The sequence below is a fragment of the Syngnathoides biaculeatus genome, chromosome 23 (genome assembly GCF_019802595.1).
Source record: "Syngnathoides biaculeatus isolate LvHL_M chromosome 23, ASM1980259v1, whole genome shotgun sequence".
Taxonomy (NCBI): domain Eukaryota; kingdom Metazoa; phylum Chordata; class Actinopteri; order Syngnathiformes; family Syngnathidae; genus Syngnathoides; species Syngnathoides biaculeatus.
In genome coordinates this window covers 16,892,173-16,908,506 of record NC_084662.1, presented here as the reverse complement: position 1 = coordinate 16,908,506, position 16,334 = coordinate 16,892,173, and the positions used below count along the sequence as shown (strand labels likewise).

Here is a 16,334-nt window from a genome sequence, read left to right as displayed (position 1 = left end):
ATAAACTCGAGGTTTCATCATTTAGTTCAATTCCAAACTTTGTTCACAAATATTTGATCTGAAACTTAAGTTAAGTTTAGTTTGTTCAACTCTGGTTGAACATCTGAAAGTGACACCATGCAAAATGAGTTCATCACGTGTTCAAAGATGAATACAATTTCTAATAAGTCATCATCAAACTTGATATCGTCATCCAAAGCTCAGTGGAGACATTAAAGACGACTTAAGTGAAGTGTGCAGTTATTTATTCAAAGTGTGTAGTTGACAAGGAAACACAGAAGCGCACACACATTGAATACTTTCAATCACGTAAGGATCCGATTGGTCTTGACGCAGAACGGAACAAGTTCTCAACACGTTTCAGTCCACTTGATGAAGCCTTGTGCGCGGCATACAGCACAGAAACATCAACGCCACCATCATCCCTCATCATGGATCACTGAAAACTGACTTTCAATTCCGGCAAGAATCCCGTTTCATCCGACGTCTAGTCCACAACCCCCAAGACACGGCGACCGATCGGGAGTGTAAGAAGATTAGGGTTCAAAGTGGGAGGGAAAACCGTCGTTTTGCACAAGTCTCAGCGTCCTCAAGCATTTATGGGTCCCGAAACAGAATTTGATTCAGGATGGCACCACCCAGTGCCAAGGTGTCACCTGTCCTTGACTTCACTTTGCATACAGCGGTGGTACCAGTGGACCTCGCAACAACCAACAGTTCACACCAATTTCCTTGCAGCGGAAAGACAATCATCAGTTGCTGACACTAGTGCGCCATTAAGATGGCCAGAACAGAAGTAGAACAATTACAATACATTAAATGCATGATTTTCAGTATGTTATTCATGAAAAAACGGCAGCCGACATGGACCCATGCCTATTTTTTCCCCCCACCACAAAACATGATTTTGACATATATGGCTTTTTGTAACTCCCGCCATGAAAATCCTCTCGAGCAGGGGTGTCAAACATACGGCCCGTCTGGTGGTTTGGTACGGCCCGGGGAAGAAAGCTGCATTGTATAAAAAAAAAATATGAATTTTCTTTAAAATTTGTAGTTCTTGTATTATCCGCTAGGGGGTGCAGTGTTTTAGTACGTGCAGACAACATGAAAGCAACACTGCGGCGGAACTAGGACCACCTTGACCTGGTAAAATTGAACGTCTGTACAGCGTCTATTGGCGACAATTGCATTATCTACTTTTCCGTTTGCCTCGCACCCTCATCAGCAAAATGTCTTTGTCAAAAAGGAGAAAAGTAGACACAGAGTTTCGGACTTTTCAAGAAAAATGGACATGTTCTTATATGTTCACGGAGGTGAATGGGAAACCCGTGTGCCGGGTGTGCCAGCAGCAAGTTTCGGTGCTTAAAGAATACAATATTCGGCGCCATTACGAAACTCAGCATGGTGAAAAATACAACAGTTTGCATGGAGAATTGAGAAAACAGAAGGTAAATGAAATGATGGCGCGTCTGAAGAAACAGCAAACTGTTTTCACCCGGAGCCGAGAAGCCAGTGATGCTAATAGCGAGCCAAATAGCAATGGCATCAAAGCCGTACAGTGATGGAGAGTTCATCAAAAACTGCTTGCTGACGGCTGCTGAAATTGTGTGTCCTGAGAAGCGACATGCTTTCGCCAATATAAGCTTGACAAGAAATACCGTGGCAGACAGGATTTCGGAACTCTCTGCAGATTTGGACCACCAACTAAAACGCAAAGTGGGGTCATTTGTGGCATTTTCTGTTGCGATTGATGAGAGTACTGATATCACGGACGTCGCTCAACTGGCCATATTCATTCGTGGAGTTGACAAGACTTTGAATGTCACAGAGGAGTTTCTCGAGCTGGCGCCGACGATCGACACCACAACAGCTGAGGACATTTTCAGCTCCGTCGTCGGAGCGCTGGACAGAGTCGGAGCGGACCGGTCACGCGCCGTAAGCCTGGCTACCGATGGTGCGCCGTCAATGATTGGTAAAAAGGCAGGTGTTGTGACAAAGTTCAGAGATAAAGTACAAGCCGCAAATGGGGGAGGTAATTTTTGGACATTTCATTGCATTTTGCATCAGGAGGCATTATGCAGCAATTCGCTAAGAATGGATCACGTCATGGAGGTGGTTGTCCGAACTGTTAATTTCATCCGAGCCAGAGGTCTCAATCATCGTCAATTTGACAGCTTTCTCAGTGACTGTAACATTATCCATGGTGTGCCTTATCACACGAACGTACGATGGTTAAGCAGAGGTGCTGTGCTAAAGCGCTTCTTTGATTTACGTGATGAAATCGGAAAATTCATGGAGAAAAAAGGTCAACCTGCTAAGGAATTACAGTGCCATCTGTGGCTGCAGGACCTTGCGTTTATGGTTGACATCACTGAGCACTTGAATATTCTTAACAAAATGTTGCAGGGACGCAAAAAAATCGTAACACAGTATTATGACAGCATACGTGCATTCAAGTTAAAGCTCGGGTTATGGGAGACGCAGGTGCCAAGCGGTGACCCTGCTCATTTTCCCTGTTTAAAAGATATGTGCGCACCAAGCGTTAATACTGACGTGAAACGGTACAAAGAGAAGATTTCAGGGCTGTTGATGGAGTTTGAGAAAAGATTTTGCAGTTTTTCGCTCACCATTCACAGTCAAAGCTTCTGATTTGCCCGTTGCCATGCAACTTGAAATCATTGATTTGCAAGTGTGATGTAGAACTGAAGGACAGATTTGCCTCTGTAAGCTTGGACACATTTGACAAGTACCTCCTACCAGGCTATCCCGCATTGACAGCACTAGCTGCTAAAACATTGTCCATGTTTGGGACAACCTACCTTTGTGAGCAAGTTTTCTCACTAATGAACATTCATAAAACAAAGCTGCGCTCAAAGCTCACACATAAGCATTTGAATGAGATTCTGAAATTGGCTGCTTCTCAGGACATGATGCCTCATATTGATGCACTTGTGCAGGATAAACGATGTCAAGTTTCAAGGGCAAATTCCAAGCAAGACGAATAATTGCTGTGAAAGTTATTCATTTGTTCAAATTGCTTTCCAGATGTTGAAAAACAGTGTTTTTAAGTTCCACAAGGCTGGTACTAAATGTTTTTGGAACATTGTTACTATTTCTGTGATCAGTTTTATGTACAACACACTTAAATATATGTTTAACTGTGTAAAAGTGTTGTTAAAATTGCACATACTTTATTGATGTTCTTATGTTATTCTCTTGTTCATAATATATTGTTCATAATGTAAAAGGAAAATTCTGTTCATAAACATTTTGATAATTTACTCATTCTTTGCACTAATTATTAGTATTAGTGACTAATACAAAGGAAAAAAGTGGGCTTATTGTTAGTTCTATGTAATTTTGCAATGAGTTTACTGGTCCGGCCCGCTTGACCTCAAATTAAGCTGTATTCGGCCCGCAGACCAAAGGGAGTTTGACACCCCTGCTCTAGAGGGATTTGTTTTCGAGAAGAAGCAGGAAGTGGCATACGGGGTAGGAGCGCCCTCTAGCGGACTCGTTTGTTTCTATTAGTTTTACCTGCGGCTGTTCCTTCGTGTTAGCTAAAATGCCGGCTCGTTGCATTGCTGGATATTGCTGGAACACTCGGGAGGATGGATTTACCCTTCATAAGTTTGCAAGAGACCCGGTTCGTTGGGAAAAATGGATTGCACGGGTCCAGAGGACAGGCAGGTGTGTATACAACTATTAAAACCCCCCCCAAAAAAACAATAGTTTGGGCGGGGCGTAATCCGTAAATCAGGGGTGCTAAATGTGTCGATGTGCGCATCCGAAGGCCGCTGAAGGACAGTCTACGCAGGCCTTGTGGATCGCTACCGGCCTTGTCGACAAGGCCGAGCCGCAGAAGTGGGCTTTTATCACCGCCGCGCGGAGGTGGAATAACCGTGATCCGCATGTCATTTAAATACGGCTGGAAACAAAAGGGTAAGATTGCTCTGGACCCTTCACTCGGTTGTGAGATGTTTTCTTCGAAAAGAGCTTCCGTGTCTGAAGGGGGGTGTCCCACCGTAGGGGCCACAGCGTCTTTTCAAGGGCGAATGTCCGGGGGGTGACGCCACGGACAGTAAATGCAGCCAATGTGGCGCCCACTTGGATGTCGAATGACACTTCCGCAACTTTGCGAATGGATGACGCGCTCTCCGCTCGTATTTATTTTTTCGTGTAGACATTGAAGTGAATAATGTTATATGTATTTTTCATTTCAATATCTGATTTTGAATGAAAAATAGGGATGACACCTGACCTTTAAGTACAGTTTGTCTTTTCGGGCTTACAAAAAAAACAGACTAAAATATTTTTTAGTTGGGGTTGTCACAAATGAACTACAACTCCATTCATTTTGATGGGTAAAGATATGAGGAATATGATTTCTGAACGTGGCCACTGAACGAATTCAACTCGTGAAGTCAATGTAGCACTTTAGATTTCCTCCTCATGCCAAGTCCGTCCATGCTATGCATGCGTGTGCTACAGCCTCTTGGCATGCTTGAGATTGTAGTGCGTGCGCATGTCCTTTCGGAGGCGGAACTTGTCACCGCACACGCCGCAAACGTAGAGGTGCACCTCCATGTGCTCCTCGAGCTGCTCACCCCCCGGGAAGATCTGAAAGCACACCTGGCAGATGGTCTCACCCACCGCCAGATGCGAGATCATGTGACGCACGTGGTCATGCTTGAGGAAAGTGCCCTGGTCACATACAGGACACACATAGCGCGCCACACCGCGGTGCATGTCCGTGTGCAACCGCAGCTGGCGCTCACGCAGGAAGCGCTTGCCGCACGTCTGGCAGGTGAACTGTTTTTCCTTGGTGTGCACGGTGTAGTGCTCACGCAGATGGCAGCGCTGGTAGAAGCCTTTCCCGCAGATGGCGCAGAAGTGCTTGCGCCGGTGGTCAGGGCCGCCGGGCTTTATCAGGTCGGCCTCGTGGGGACAGGAGAGGGCGTGCTCCAGTGCCAGGCTCTCGCTCTCGAAGGGAAGGCCACAGTGAGGGCAAGCCAGGTCGGCGCCCTCCAGGAGGCCGTCGTCGGCGCCGTGAGGCTCATCCGCCTCGTCCGACTCACCGCAGTGCTCGGCGTGCTCCTGGAGTTGGTGGCCTTTGATCAGCACTTGGCCGCAGCGTCCGCAGGCGCAGATGTGACCCAAGTGGCTGGAGAGGTAGTGGGCCGACTTGTCGTCCTCGGTCAGCAGCGCACCGCACAATTCGCACGGGGTGCCCTCAGCGCTCTCCTCGTCTTTCACCTTGAAAAAGACGGGCGACGTGGCAGAGGGGTCACTTCCTGACATGGCGTTCTCGCACTGTTCGCTCTGCACACCGGATACCCCGGGCGCTTCCTCGCAGTCCTCGTCACCCGGCCCCCAATTAACACATGTTCCGGGACCGCCCCCCACCTCCTGGTCCATGGGGTGCGGGCTATCTCCGGGTTCCGTCTTGATGGAAATGACGCAGGAAGATACCGCCTCGTTGTTTGGCCCCACCGCCACGGAGCGCAGGTCGGCGAGCATCCTGTGGTCTTCCGTGCCGTCTTCTGAAGCGGAGCTCTCTGCCTTGGCGGAGTCGTTGTCACCGTCCAGGCTGCAGGCGGCTGCGTAGGTCTTGCGGTTGGTGCAGGTAAGGATGTGCTCGATGAGGAGCTTCTCGCAGCTGAAGACGAATCCACAGTCGTCGCAAGTGAAGGTGCGGCCGAAGCGAGGGCGTTCCCTCGGGGTGGAGCTCCTTCCTCCACTCCGCTTCCTCAGATCGCACGGTTGCTCCGCTGTATGGCCAGCGTCCGAGCTCGGGAGCGCCGCTCCGAAGACGGGGGTGCTTGATGCCTCCTCGATCATGGGTGGCCCCACCGGGTACCTGGTAAGGGTTGTCATAGTTCATGAAAATCAAATTAAATGAAAACAAAAACTTCAAAAAAACTTTTTCTTAATGAATGAAAATTCAGGACTTTAAGTTCATTTAGTAAACAAATTAAAACCAATTGTAATGATAGCAGAAATGTACAGTAATTCCCAGCCTACAAGCCGCGACTTTTTTCACGCTTTCAACCCTGCGGTTTATACGGTGATGCGGCTCATTTGTACATTTTTTCTAAAGGCCACTAGAAAAGGTAAGAATGAGACCGCTGTGGCGAGGAAGTGACTTCTACCGGCCCAGTTAGCGCTGTACTAGCCTTAGCGGTGTGCTAGCATGTTGCTGCTGTGTTACTGGCATGTCTCAGTGATATTTACAGGTAAGTTTTATTTTAACCGGCCCTGTTAGCATTAGCGCTAGCTTTAGCGCAGAGCTAGCACTAGCATTAAATTCTTTTCTGTGAACTGTCTTTCTTGTAAAAAAAAAAATATATATATATATATATATATATATATATATATATATATATATATTTTTTTTTTTTTTTTTTTGTGTGTTTCAATGTGGGCACTTGCGGCTTTTACACAGTTGCAGCGTATGTATGCATGTACCAAATGGGATTTCCTTTACAAATTTACTCGGTGAGGCTTCTAACCAGGTGCGCTCTGTTGGCCGGGAATTATGGTAATTCCTTTTCATCTTTGTCAATTTCATAACAATGAGAATAAATGAAATATATCAAACTTATCTGTCATTTTTCTTACAATTAGGTATGCCATGAGAAATTATATATTTTCACTGGTCAAAAAAAAAAAAGTTTAAAGGGATATTTCATATCAATATTTTCAGAGAACTCACTCTTGAGTACCGATTGATACAAATACCAAAGAATGATACCACTAGTAAGAGTGATACTTAAAATGATAAAATGATCATTTCTTTCTGACGCACAGGATGGTACACTGAAATTTCAAACTCCCAAGTGCCATCTGCTTGCTGGGAGGTCTTATTCGATGTCACAATTTTTGATGATTTGCCTTAGGTTCTGGTGGCTTACCTGGTTAATGTAATAAAAATGAAAACTAATATAAACTCCCAAACTACTATAATCACAATACCTGGCAGAGCTGCTGACAGTTTTGATACCATTGGCAGGTTCTTGAGCACCCGCCGCCCTCTTCCGCTCATACATGCGCACTCCAAACAACATCTTCCTGCCGCATGACGCAGCTGCTGTCGAGCACTCGGACGAGGACGGCGTCAGGTTGGAGCCACTGCGGATGTCGCGCAGGTCGTCCAGCGAGTCCGGGATGTAGTACATCTGCAGGTAGACCATGGACGCTTTGAGGTCATCGAAGTCGAAGGTGCCCGCCGCGATGCGCCCGAGATACATGAGCTGGAGAATGAGGTCGAAGCACTCTGCGCTGATCTGCATGTCGCTGAGGTCCAGGCGCGCCGCCCCCTGCTGCTCGCGGATGAACATCATCCGGAAGTAGGAGCTGCAGGCCGCCAGCACGGCCTTGTGTGCCCGGAAGTAGATGTCGCCGATGGCGATGAGGCAGTCGCACAGGAAGCCCCACTCGCGCTGGTTGTTCAGCTGCTGAAGGACGTGGTCGCTGTGGCTGAGCCTCGCCATCGCACTGCGGGACACCAACGCAACAAGTCAGATGTGAAGCATCAACGACGGTCGCTACAAAAGTCTGCACACCCCTTTTTTTTTAATGCTTTAAACACACAAACAAAGGAAAAAAAGAGGCTAGGATCAATCATCCATCCATTTTCTGAGTTGCTTATTCTCACGAGGGTTGTAGGATTTCTAGACCCAATGCCAAGCTGTCAACGGGCAGGAGGCAGGGAACATCCTGAACTGGTAGCCAACCAATCGCAGGCCACATAGAAACAAACAGCCGTACTCACAATCACACCTAGGGGGCAATTTAGCGTGTCCAATTAAAGCTCAAGTGTTGTCAAACGGATGATTTTTGGTATATTATTAATGAAAACCCACAGCCAATGTGGTCCCATGTGTTTTTTCCACCACAAAACATGATTTGGACATATACAGCTTTTTGTAACTCCCGCCATGAAAATCCTCTCAGGAATTTGTTGTCGAGTAGAAGCAGGAAGTGACGTAAAGGACAGTGGCGCCCCCTCGTGGACTCCTTTCTTTCCATTAGTTTTACCTCCGCGAAGTTAGCTCGTTGTTCCTTTGTGTTAGCCAAAATGCCGGCTCATTGCATTGCTGGACATTGCTTGAACACTCGGGAGAATGGATTTAGCCTTCATAAGTTTGTAAGAGACCCGGTTCATTGTGAAAAATGGATTGCACGGGTGGAGCGGGCGAGAGCTTCGTGGGTTCCAAATAACAGGTAGGTGTGTATAAAGCGACTAAAAAAAAAATTGTTTGGGGCGGGCCACGTAATCGGTCTCTCTCATAACGTAGCAAAAGATCCGCATATGAAATGTGTCGATGTGTGCGTCGCCCAGCCAACAATGTCTCACTCAGCCTGCATAGCTCGGCTCCACCCCCTCCTTATATAGCACGGCGGGCCGAAACTCAGCCACCGCGTTTGGCGGTCACATCTTCCGCGAAGCCTGCGCGTCGGGCTTTGCGACGGGGGCGGCTCTGAAGAACCCAGCCGAGAATGCGTCACTCAGTCGCGTGCGAGCATGAAGCGCGCCGGTTCAACTGTGAACACAAACCAGCACCGCTCGGCTCCGTCAGAAGCCACACCGGCCAGCTGCGATGAGCCGCGATGGCTCATCTCCGCCGCGGAAGTGGATCGGACGGGATACGGTTTGGCCGTGATGTCATATCATCTGAATATGGCTCGAAACAATAGTGTAATATTGCCCTGAGTACTCGAAACAATAGTGTAATATTTCCCCGGTAACTTCACTCGGTTGTGTGATGTTGTCCTTTTCGAAAAGAGCTTCCGTGTCAGAAGGGGTGTTGGAAAAATCCGAATATCTCTGTTGTTCGGCTTCCGTAGTAGAAGGCACTGCGCGTTTTCAACGGCGGAAGTGACGATGACGTCAAGGACAGATGACGCGACTAATATGGCGACCACTTGGCTGTCGAGGGACACTCAATTGCGCAACTTTGTGCATGGATGACGCGCTCTCCGCTCACTTTTTTTTTTTTCGTATAGACATTGAAGTGAATACTGTTTGGTATATGTATTTTTCATTCCAATATCTTTTTTAGAATGTTTTTATAGGGATGTCACCCCCATTGCATGTTTTTGGGATGTGGGAGGAAACTGGAGTGCACGGAGGAAACCTACGCAGGCAAGGGGAGAAGATGCGAACTCCACACAGGGCAGGGTGGGATTGAACCCAGGTCCTCAGGACTGTGAGGCCAAGACTTTCCAGCTTCCCCACCGTGCTGCCTCGGATCAATCATGTCAAAACCATTTGAAACCCCATTCTATTCTATAACCCATAGAACTCAAATCTCATTCGAAGGGAAGTAAAAATAAACAAATGACATCACCTACATGCACAAGTGTGCACACCCTCTTATAACTGTTACAATTAAACAACCCCGTGTTATCACACATTTAACGGATGAGGTTATTGTTCCGTCATACGGCATCAAAGTAGATTTAAACTAACTACAAACTCATTTCCAATCCGACCTTTCGACCGGAAATAATACGTGTTGCTTTTCAAATGGTCCATTGGCAAGAAATAAGCAGAAAACAATAAGTTGGTTGTTTAATTTAATACAAGATGGGTGGGAGGCACTTAGGAGACTTGACGTTTTGCATAAAACATATAAACAAACCAATATTCCGCAATACGTCCCCTTTAACTATATAATTAGAACCTCGTGCATTCATGTGAAGCACGTAGTGTAATAATAATAATCATACCATTTACTTTTGTGACGCACTTTCCAATGTGTCTCTTTCCTTACACCAGAACTAAAATACTTCTAGCCACTTCTTAGCTTCACTCTGAAACAAACAAGTTGAATTTCAACCAAGAATATATTTTACTGAGTATGTCCAATGGGGGGTGGGGGGAGAGGAACGGCCCCTCACAGCCGACCTAGCATGCTAATAGCTAACCACAAGCTAACAAGTGTTTACTCGACCGGAAAACCAAGCGACTCCGCCTCCAAAATAAACAACATGTATAAAAATAAAAAGCTAAAGCCAGCGTGGAATGCCACTATCGAACGTACCACATAACAAACACATTATATAGTGCATCATTACTGCCCCGAAAGGCTGCGAGAAGACACAAAATAAATCTTGAGCCTGTCCGAAGACATTTTAATTTGGAAGCCGAACGGGAACCAGAGTATGGTGGTGCGCTCGCACAGGGCACAGACGTCAATATGTCTCCCGCAAACAGCCCCGCCACCCCCGCGAAGAGCACCCAAAGCAGCCCACCGCCACCACGCAGCACAACACCGACTTACCGCAAGTCGCCGAGGCCGACGGGGGAGCGTTGAAGTCGGCTAAATATTAGCGGAGGCTTCGCACAACGCGGCGGTTGCTCTGCGGGTGAAAATCACGGGGGGGGGGGTTGTGGGGCTTGGGGAGTGAGCAAGAAGAAAAAGAACAAGAAGCGTGTCCTCCTTTCTTATTCTTGTTCTTCCTTTCCTTCTTGTTCTTCAACTAGTGCCGGATGCAACTTCCGCACACATCGGCTGTGATCACGAGGAACAAAATAAAAGACTTCCAGCTCGAAGTGGGCACCTTCAAAATAAAAGTTACGAGGCCGAGCAACAATCAGCAAAGCTTATACATACAATATCTGATCTAATACTTTATTTTGAATCCATTAAAAAACTTTGTTTCTATCCATAGAGTAACAGAATCATATTTATTGGCCGAGTATGTTGAAAACACACAGGGAAATTTGTCTCGTCCAGTATGACAGCAACACAAGGGGCCATGTCATAAGATACATTTAGAAAATTTAAGAAAATAAAAATATTTTAGGACAAAATGTTTAATACTGTATTACAAGAATCAGAATATTTTAACAGAAACAAATCATATTAAAATACTTCCCCGCGTAGCTTAATAGAAGGCTGGATTGTCCATAAATGCGTTTGTGTGTGTTTTTATAATGAATGGGTTCACCATCGTTCACATTGGTCACAGTGCACAAGTCACACAAAAAAATGTATCTGTACGTTTGTATATCTGATTTCAGACTTTCTTTTGGGGCAAATTCTTCCCACTTTTGCTTTTCAGATCATCAAGCAAATATCTATATATCTCAGAAAAGACAACCCAAGTAAATACAAAATTCATTTTCTGAATGAAAATCTCTCTTATTAAAGGCGGGGGGAGGATCTAGACATAAACTCTACCTTTGACAACACGCTCAGTATTTGTCCATAATTCATGTGTTTTCACCACAGATCTAAAAAAAAAAAAAAAGACTGGATAGCTCATTGGCCACCAAAACTGAAGTTGCCATCCGCCATCTTGATACTCCCAAAACAACCATGCCGACCTGTGCAGGGACAACGAGTAACTGCGTTAATCGCCAATTTCGTGGCTATGAGAAAACATTCCACAGGTAACTTAGAAAGATTTACTTTGACACTGTTGAATTTTACATTTTCTGTCCGAAATAGGGCGTAGCAGAGACAACAATTGAACAATGCGTTTAGCATGTATTTTCCCATTGTGAGTCCTTATTTCCAAAAATATATCTAATTGATTGACTTAAAATGTAATGTTTTTATGACCAAAAAAAAGGCTTGTTTTTTTGCTATGTTATGACGTTAGTGCTTCACAGCGTACTTTGGGAAAAGTAAACATGTCGCGGAAATCGGGCCTTCGGCAATATGCAAGGTTTCTGAGTAGTTACGGTGTTATATGTCTTTCCTTTGCACTTAGCCTTTTTTGGTTTATCAAGTCGAATTAAAAATCCATCATGTTACCAGAATTGAAAAAATGTCAAGATCAAACGACAAGTTTTAATCCTACATGCTAAATTTTGAGAAAAACCCCACCATAATCCAACCTGTAAACCATGTCCTCCACACGTTTTTGGAGTATCAAGATGGCGGCCAAGTGGGTTCAACCAATCGCCATACCGCTCGATGTGTATGTGCTATCCAGTCTTTTTTTTTTTTTTTTTAAGATCCGTGGTTATAACGGTAAACACACTTCCAGTGCAATGTGCTGTTTTGGGGAGGCAAGGGGCATCGCCCACGTGACCGTCAGGATCCTCTCGCGAGACGTGACGCACTTCGGCGCACAAACAATCATCCTCATCTTCATCTTCCCCAGACGCCTGCTCGGCTGCTCGCTCCGATTCCTTTTTGCGGTAAGCCATCAATCAATCGACGCCCCAATGCGCGTGCGTGGATGACGCCGTGCACGCCGCCGTATCGCGACGACGAGACGCGCGCGTGTGCAAATGTGTGTGTGTGTGTGTGTGTGTGTGTGTGTGTGTGGTGTGTGTGTGTGTGTGTGTGTGTGGGTGGGTGGGCGCGCGCGCACGAGCGGGTCTGTGGCGGCTTGACAAAAGGTGTGTGAGATATGCAAATATTTGGCGTGACGTAGCGCGGGTTTCCATGCGCGCACATAGGTCTGAGATGGAGGCTTCGTCGGTGCCGGCGTCGGTGCCGGTGTCGGCCGCTCACAGTCTGCTCCTGCTGCAGCAGCTCAACGTGCAGCGCGAGTTCGGCTTCCTGTGCGACTGCACGGTCGCCATCGGGAACGTTTACTTCAAAGCTCACCGGGCCGTGCTCGCAGCCTTTTCCAACTACTTCAAAATGATCTTCATCCACCAGACCAGGTGACACACACACACACTTGTGAATTTTTCCCTTGTCCCCATGCAGCGTTTTTTTTTAGATACGAGTTGAATTCGTTCCGTGACTAACCTAATTGACTCGTATTTCAAATCATCATTCTGCACACACACAAAAAAATGCTATTAATCCAGAGGCTGCGCAATGGGGGAGTTGGCCGCTGACTATTCAAATAAACTATGCATTTCATCATATTTGTTGTTTTTGTTGAAAGTGGCTCTGTGCACCCCCCACAATTCTGAATTAATCCATTCCAGGCCCACTGTCAAAACAAAAACTGTTCTAATGTGTTTCGTAAAGGAATACGGTGTTCCCCTGCTATATCGTGGTTCACCTATTGTGGATTCGGTGCATTGCGGAGTTCACTTATTGCTGGAGTGGTTTCGAACGTAACCCCCTGTGATAATCGAGGTATTGTAGGTACTTGTACAGCAGGGCTCAGCAACCTTTTTGAGGCTGAAGTAGCCACTCCGTGAACACCGGTCGTATGAAGGGCTACGTGACCTGTTTGCGGCAAATTTCAGACTCGGTTCATTACACGTACATAAAATATTTTTGTTTTAATTTATTGTAGTAAATGACATCACAGGTATTTTAAAAGTTTAATTCACATAAGCAAGTCAGATTCAGAATTTAAAGCACAAATAATAGGAACAATTTGTGGCCTATGGTATTTTTAGAACATACCTCCCGGGCACCTTATATGGTCCTTGCGGGCTAATATTCGCCCGCGGGCACCGTGTTGGTGACCCCTGTTGTACAACATGCAATAATATTTGACTTTATAAGAACTAATGAGATCATTAAATAGAATTTAATTTTTTTTTTGCCACACTGTATATTGAATGCGGCTCCTTCTGATGTGCCAGCCATCGTCTCCTGGGGGCAGTATAAGACAAGAGAGACAGACAGACATGCAGTCATTGCAGCAGTCAATCATGTTGGAGCGCAGTGTGTCCTGCCTAGAACTCAAGTGGGATTCATAATAACTCCTCAATTCCACTAGTACACCATGAATATTAGTCATTCTGTGCAAAAGATAAAGGATATACGAATGTAACTACTGTTCTATTCTCAGTTTATGTTGCTGCTGCACCGTTTGTTTTCAGTATGTTGCTTACAGGGTTGAAGCACAGCAACAAGATTAAATGACAATATCTAAAAGTCTTTTTAGCATCACTTGTGAATGAACGGCGATGATGAACTTTGTTTGTTGATGAAATTATTGTGTATGTGTGTGTCTGCGTGTGTGCCAGCGAGTGCATCAAAATCCAGCCCACCGATATCCAGCCTGACGTCTTCAGCTACCTGTTACACGTGATGTACACAGGAGCATGCCCCAAACAGACTGTGGAACCGACGCGTCTGGAAGACGGGATCAAGTTCTTGCACGCACACCAGCTGTGTCGGAAGAGCGGCGAAGGGCCCGGGGCCGGGGCGGACGCCCCCGTCACAGACACGGTGCGCATGTCCAACCTGTATGGCATCCAGATCTCCTCCCAGGTTGCCGGTAAGGAGGCACCTGCCGCCGCCGGTGCTGAGCCGGGAACACGGGGTGGGCGTGCCCACTCGCAACCATCGCTCGCCGTGGGATTGCAAGGTGACCGATCGGACGGTCGTGGCTCTTTGCCACAGGACGACTTGGATATCTCCGCCTCCATCAAGCAAGAGCGTCCGGACGACGAGGTCGTCGGGACCGGGTCTCCGCCTCAGGAAAGTCTCGCATCCAAAGATCGAGCACCGGCCCTGGCGTGTCCCCGTTGCGGCCATTGCTGCGCGTCGCCCGAACGGCTGCGCCAGCACCTGTTCAGCCACGCCCTCCACCCCGCCCTCTTCATGGAGGGGCTGTCGCACGAGGGCGGCGGCCTCGACGATGACGAAGCGGCCGGCGAGCGTCTGGACGCCGACCGCCTCCAGGAGGCGCTGCGGCAGAGTCGGGCACTGGCCGCCCAGCTGGCGGCGGAGCTTAGGAGGAGCCGTGTAGGAGCAGCGGAGGGGGCGGGACTGAGCGCTGCCCCAGCCGCCGCCGCCCACTCCCGCAAGCGCAAGATGGCATGCGCTGTGTGCGGCGTGCGCTTCTCACACAAGAGTCAGCTTCAGGAGCACATGTACGCGCACACCGCTAAGCCGCCCAGACTGCACCGCCACAGCCAGCTCTTCCATAGCTCTGCCCACTTCTGCCCAGAAGGGGGTGGGGTCTCAACCAACGACGCCCTCCTGGAGGTTAGCAGGGACGCTCACGACAACGGGAGCTCCGCCTACTCGCTCGACTCAGAAATCTCGCAGGAGAGCGGCGGTGATGGCGGGCGCGGCGAGTGACACTAAGGGAATTGGGTGACACTGCCCGTTGATGTGCAGAGACGAGAAGTCCCACAGTGACTTTTGTTGATAGACGCGTTCATCGTTTTGTCTTCTGTGTGGTTTTCAAAGTAAAAGTTCTGATCAAACACACGCTCGTCTTGCTGCTTTATTCTGATTTACAAGCCCCAATTCCAATGAAGTTGGGACGGTGTGTAAAGCGTAAATCAGAACGTGCAATTATTTGTGAATCATTTCAATCTGTTCTCAGTTAAAAACATAAAGACAATATATTGGATTTTCAAACTAGTGAACAAACTCGTATCCTTGGGCCAAAAGAAGAAATGGACCATTGTTCGCGTAAAATTCAAAACTCGGCATCTGCGACGGCATGGTTAGTGTTAGTGCAGTAAAAGAGGGAAAGTACTAGACTGGCTTACCAGCAGTCCAGACCCGTATCCCATTGACAACGTGTAGCACATTATGATATGCAAAATACAACAACGGAGACCCCAGACTGTTGAGCAATTGTATGTATATATAAAAATTTAATATAATGGGGCGGCGCGCTGGGGCAGCTGGAAAGCGTTGGCCTCACAGTTCTGAGGACCCGCCTGTGTGGTGTTTGCATGTTCTCCCCATGCCTGCGTGGGGTTTCTCCCACATTCCTAAAACATGCAACATTAATTGGACACACTAAGTTGCCCCTAGGTGTGATTGTGAGTGCGGCTGTTTGTCTTGATGTGCCCTGCAATTGACCCCTCCGTACAGGGCACTTAACCACGCCTCCTGAAGTGCCGTCACGCCACGTGCACCTACGTCAGACAAACAATTAGCAAAAGGGGCGGCGCATCAAGAAAAGAATAGAGCAAAACTGTCCGATTTACCGGCTGATTTCTCACTCGCATTCTTAGCTAACAGTGAAATATCGTTGAAAAGCAGACAGCAGGGCTTCAAGTATTTCAGCGAGGGGTATTTCAATGGTATTTACATGCATATCGGCGGAGAAACCATTTATATTAGCGCAAGATCTTTCCGGAGCCAGAGGAAGACCGAGAAGCCACATAATATAATATATTATAACCCAAAGACGAATTAGTCATTGACAGTTTCCTATTTTCGTGTTACATGTCACACTTGTGTGCAGAATCTGTATGTGTATCTGTATAGCCGTTTGTGAACCGCTGTATGAAGGAAAAGAAGGCGAGGCTTGATTTACGAGTTGTTTTTCTCGTTTTCTTTGTGTAACGTCACGCGCTCCCCTCAATAATTATTCTTGAATTAGTGCCGAACCTACGTAAGTCCCGACCGAGTACGGCAATCACTACTTTAGTGTCCTCAAACATCCTTCCTTCAGTCTTGGTGTCTCGGTGCACGTCGAGG

The 16,334-nt window shown here is 47.1% G+C and overlaps 2 protein-coding genes across 5 annotated transcripts; one reads left to right on the top strand and one right to left on the bottom strand.

Moving 5' to 3' along the window:
* Positions 1-228: 228 nt before the first annotated feature.
* Positions 229-10,623, bottom strand: zbtb1 (zinc finger and BTB domain containing 1). Of its 2 annotated transcripts, none has more exons than XM_061812447.1 (3): positions 10,293-10,623; positions 6,979-7,500; positions 229-5,863 (listed from the first exon to the last, which is right to left on the bottom strand). In XM_061812447.1, exons 2-3 carry the CDS (start codon positions 7,494-7,496, stop codon positions 4,489-4,491), a joined length of 1,893 nt encoding a protein of 630 aa, XP_061668431.1. In that variant the 5' UTR covers positions 7,497-7,500; positions 10,293-10,623; the 3' UTR covers positions 229-4,488. The 2 variants fall into 2 exon arrangements, with proteins under 2 accessions (XP_061668431.1, XP_061668432.1); XM_061812448.1 differs by lacking the exon at positions 10,293-10,623 and adding an exon at positions 9,739-9,903.
* Positions 10,624-10,815: 192 nt separating this feature from the next.
* On the top strand, positions 10,816-15,104 carry zbtb25 (zinc finger and BTB domain containing 25). Of its 3 annotated transcripts, none has more exons than XM_061812451.1 (4): positions 10,816-11,407; positions 12,010-12,163; positions 12,428-12,637; positions 13,910-15,104. In XM_061812451.1, the coding sequence occupies exons 3-4, from the start codon at positions 12,435-12,437 to the stop codon at positions 14,970-14,972; spliced, it is 1,266 nt and encodes a 421-aa protein (XP_061668435.1). In that variant the 5' UTR covers positions 10,816-11,407; positions 12,010-12,163; positions 12,428-12,434; the 3' UTR covers positions 14,973-15,104. The 3 variants fall into 3 exon arrangements, with proteins under 3 accessions (XP_061668435.1, XP_061668436.1, XP_061668434.1); XM_061812452.1 differs by having other exon boundaries at positions 11,978-12,163; XM_061812450.1 differs by lacking the exons at positions 10,816-11,407; positions 12,010-12,163 and having other exon boundaries at positions 12,317-12,637.
* The last annotated feature ends 1,230 nt before the right edge of the window (positions 15,105-16,334 follow it).

Excerpts from the sequence above, each read along its gene's own strand:
- zbtb1 (XM_061812447.1), bottom strand. The coding sequence starts at position 7,496 with ATGGCGAGGCTCAGCCACAGCGACCACGTCCTTCAGCAGCTGAACAAC. Across the intron at positions 5,864-6,978 it reads ACTGTCAGCAGCTCTGCCAG|GTACCCGGTGGGGCCACCCA; the intron begins GTATTGTGATTA and ends AACCCTTACCAG.
- zbtb25 (XM_061812450.1), top strand. The coding sequence starts at position 12,414 with ATGCGCGCACATAGGTCTGAGATGGAGGCTTCGTCGGTGCCGGCGTCG. Across the intron at positions 12,638-13,909 it reads ATCTTCATCCACCAGACCAG|CGAGTGCATCAAAATCCAGC; the intron begins GTGACACACACA and ends CGTGTGTGCCAG.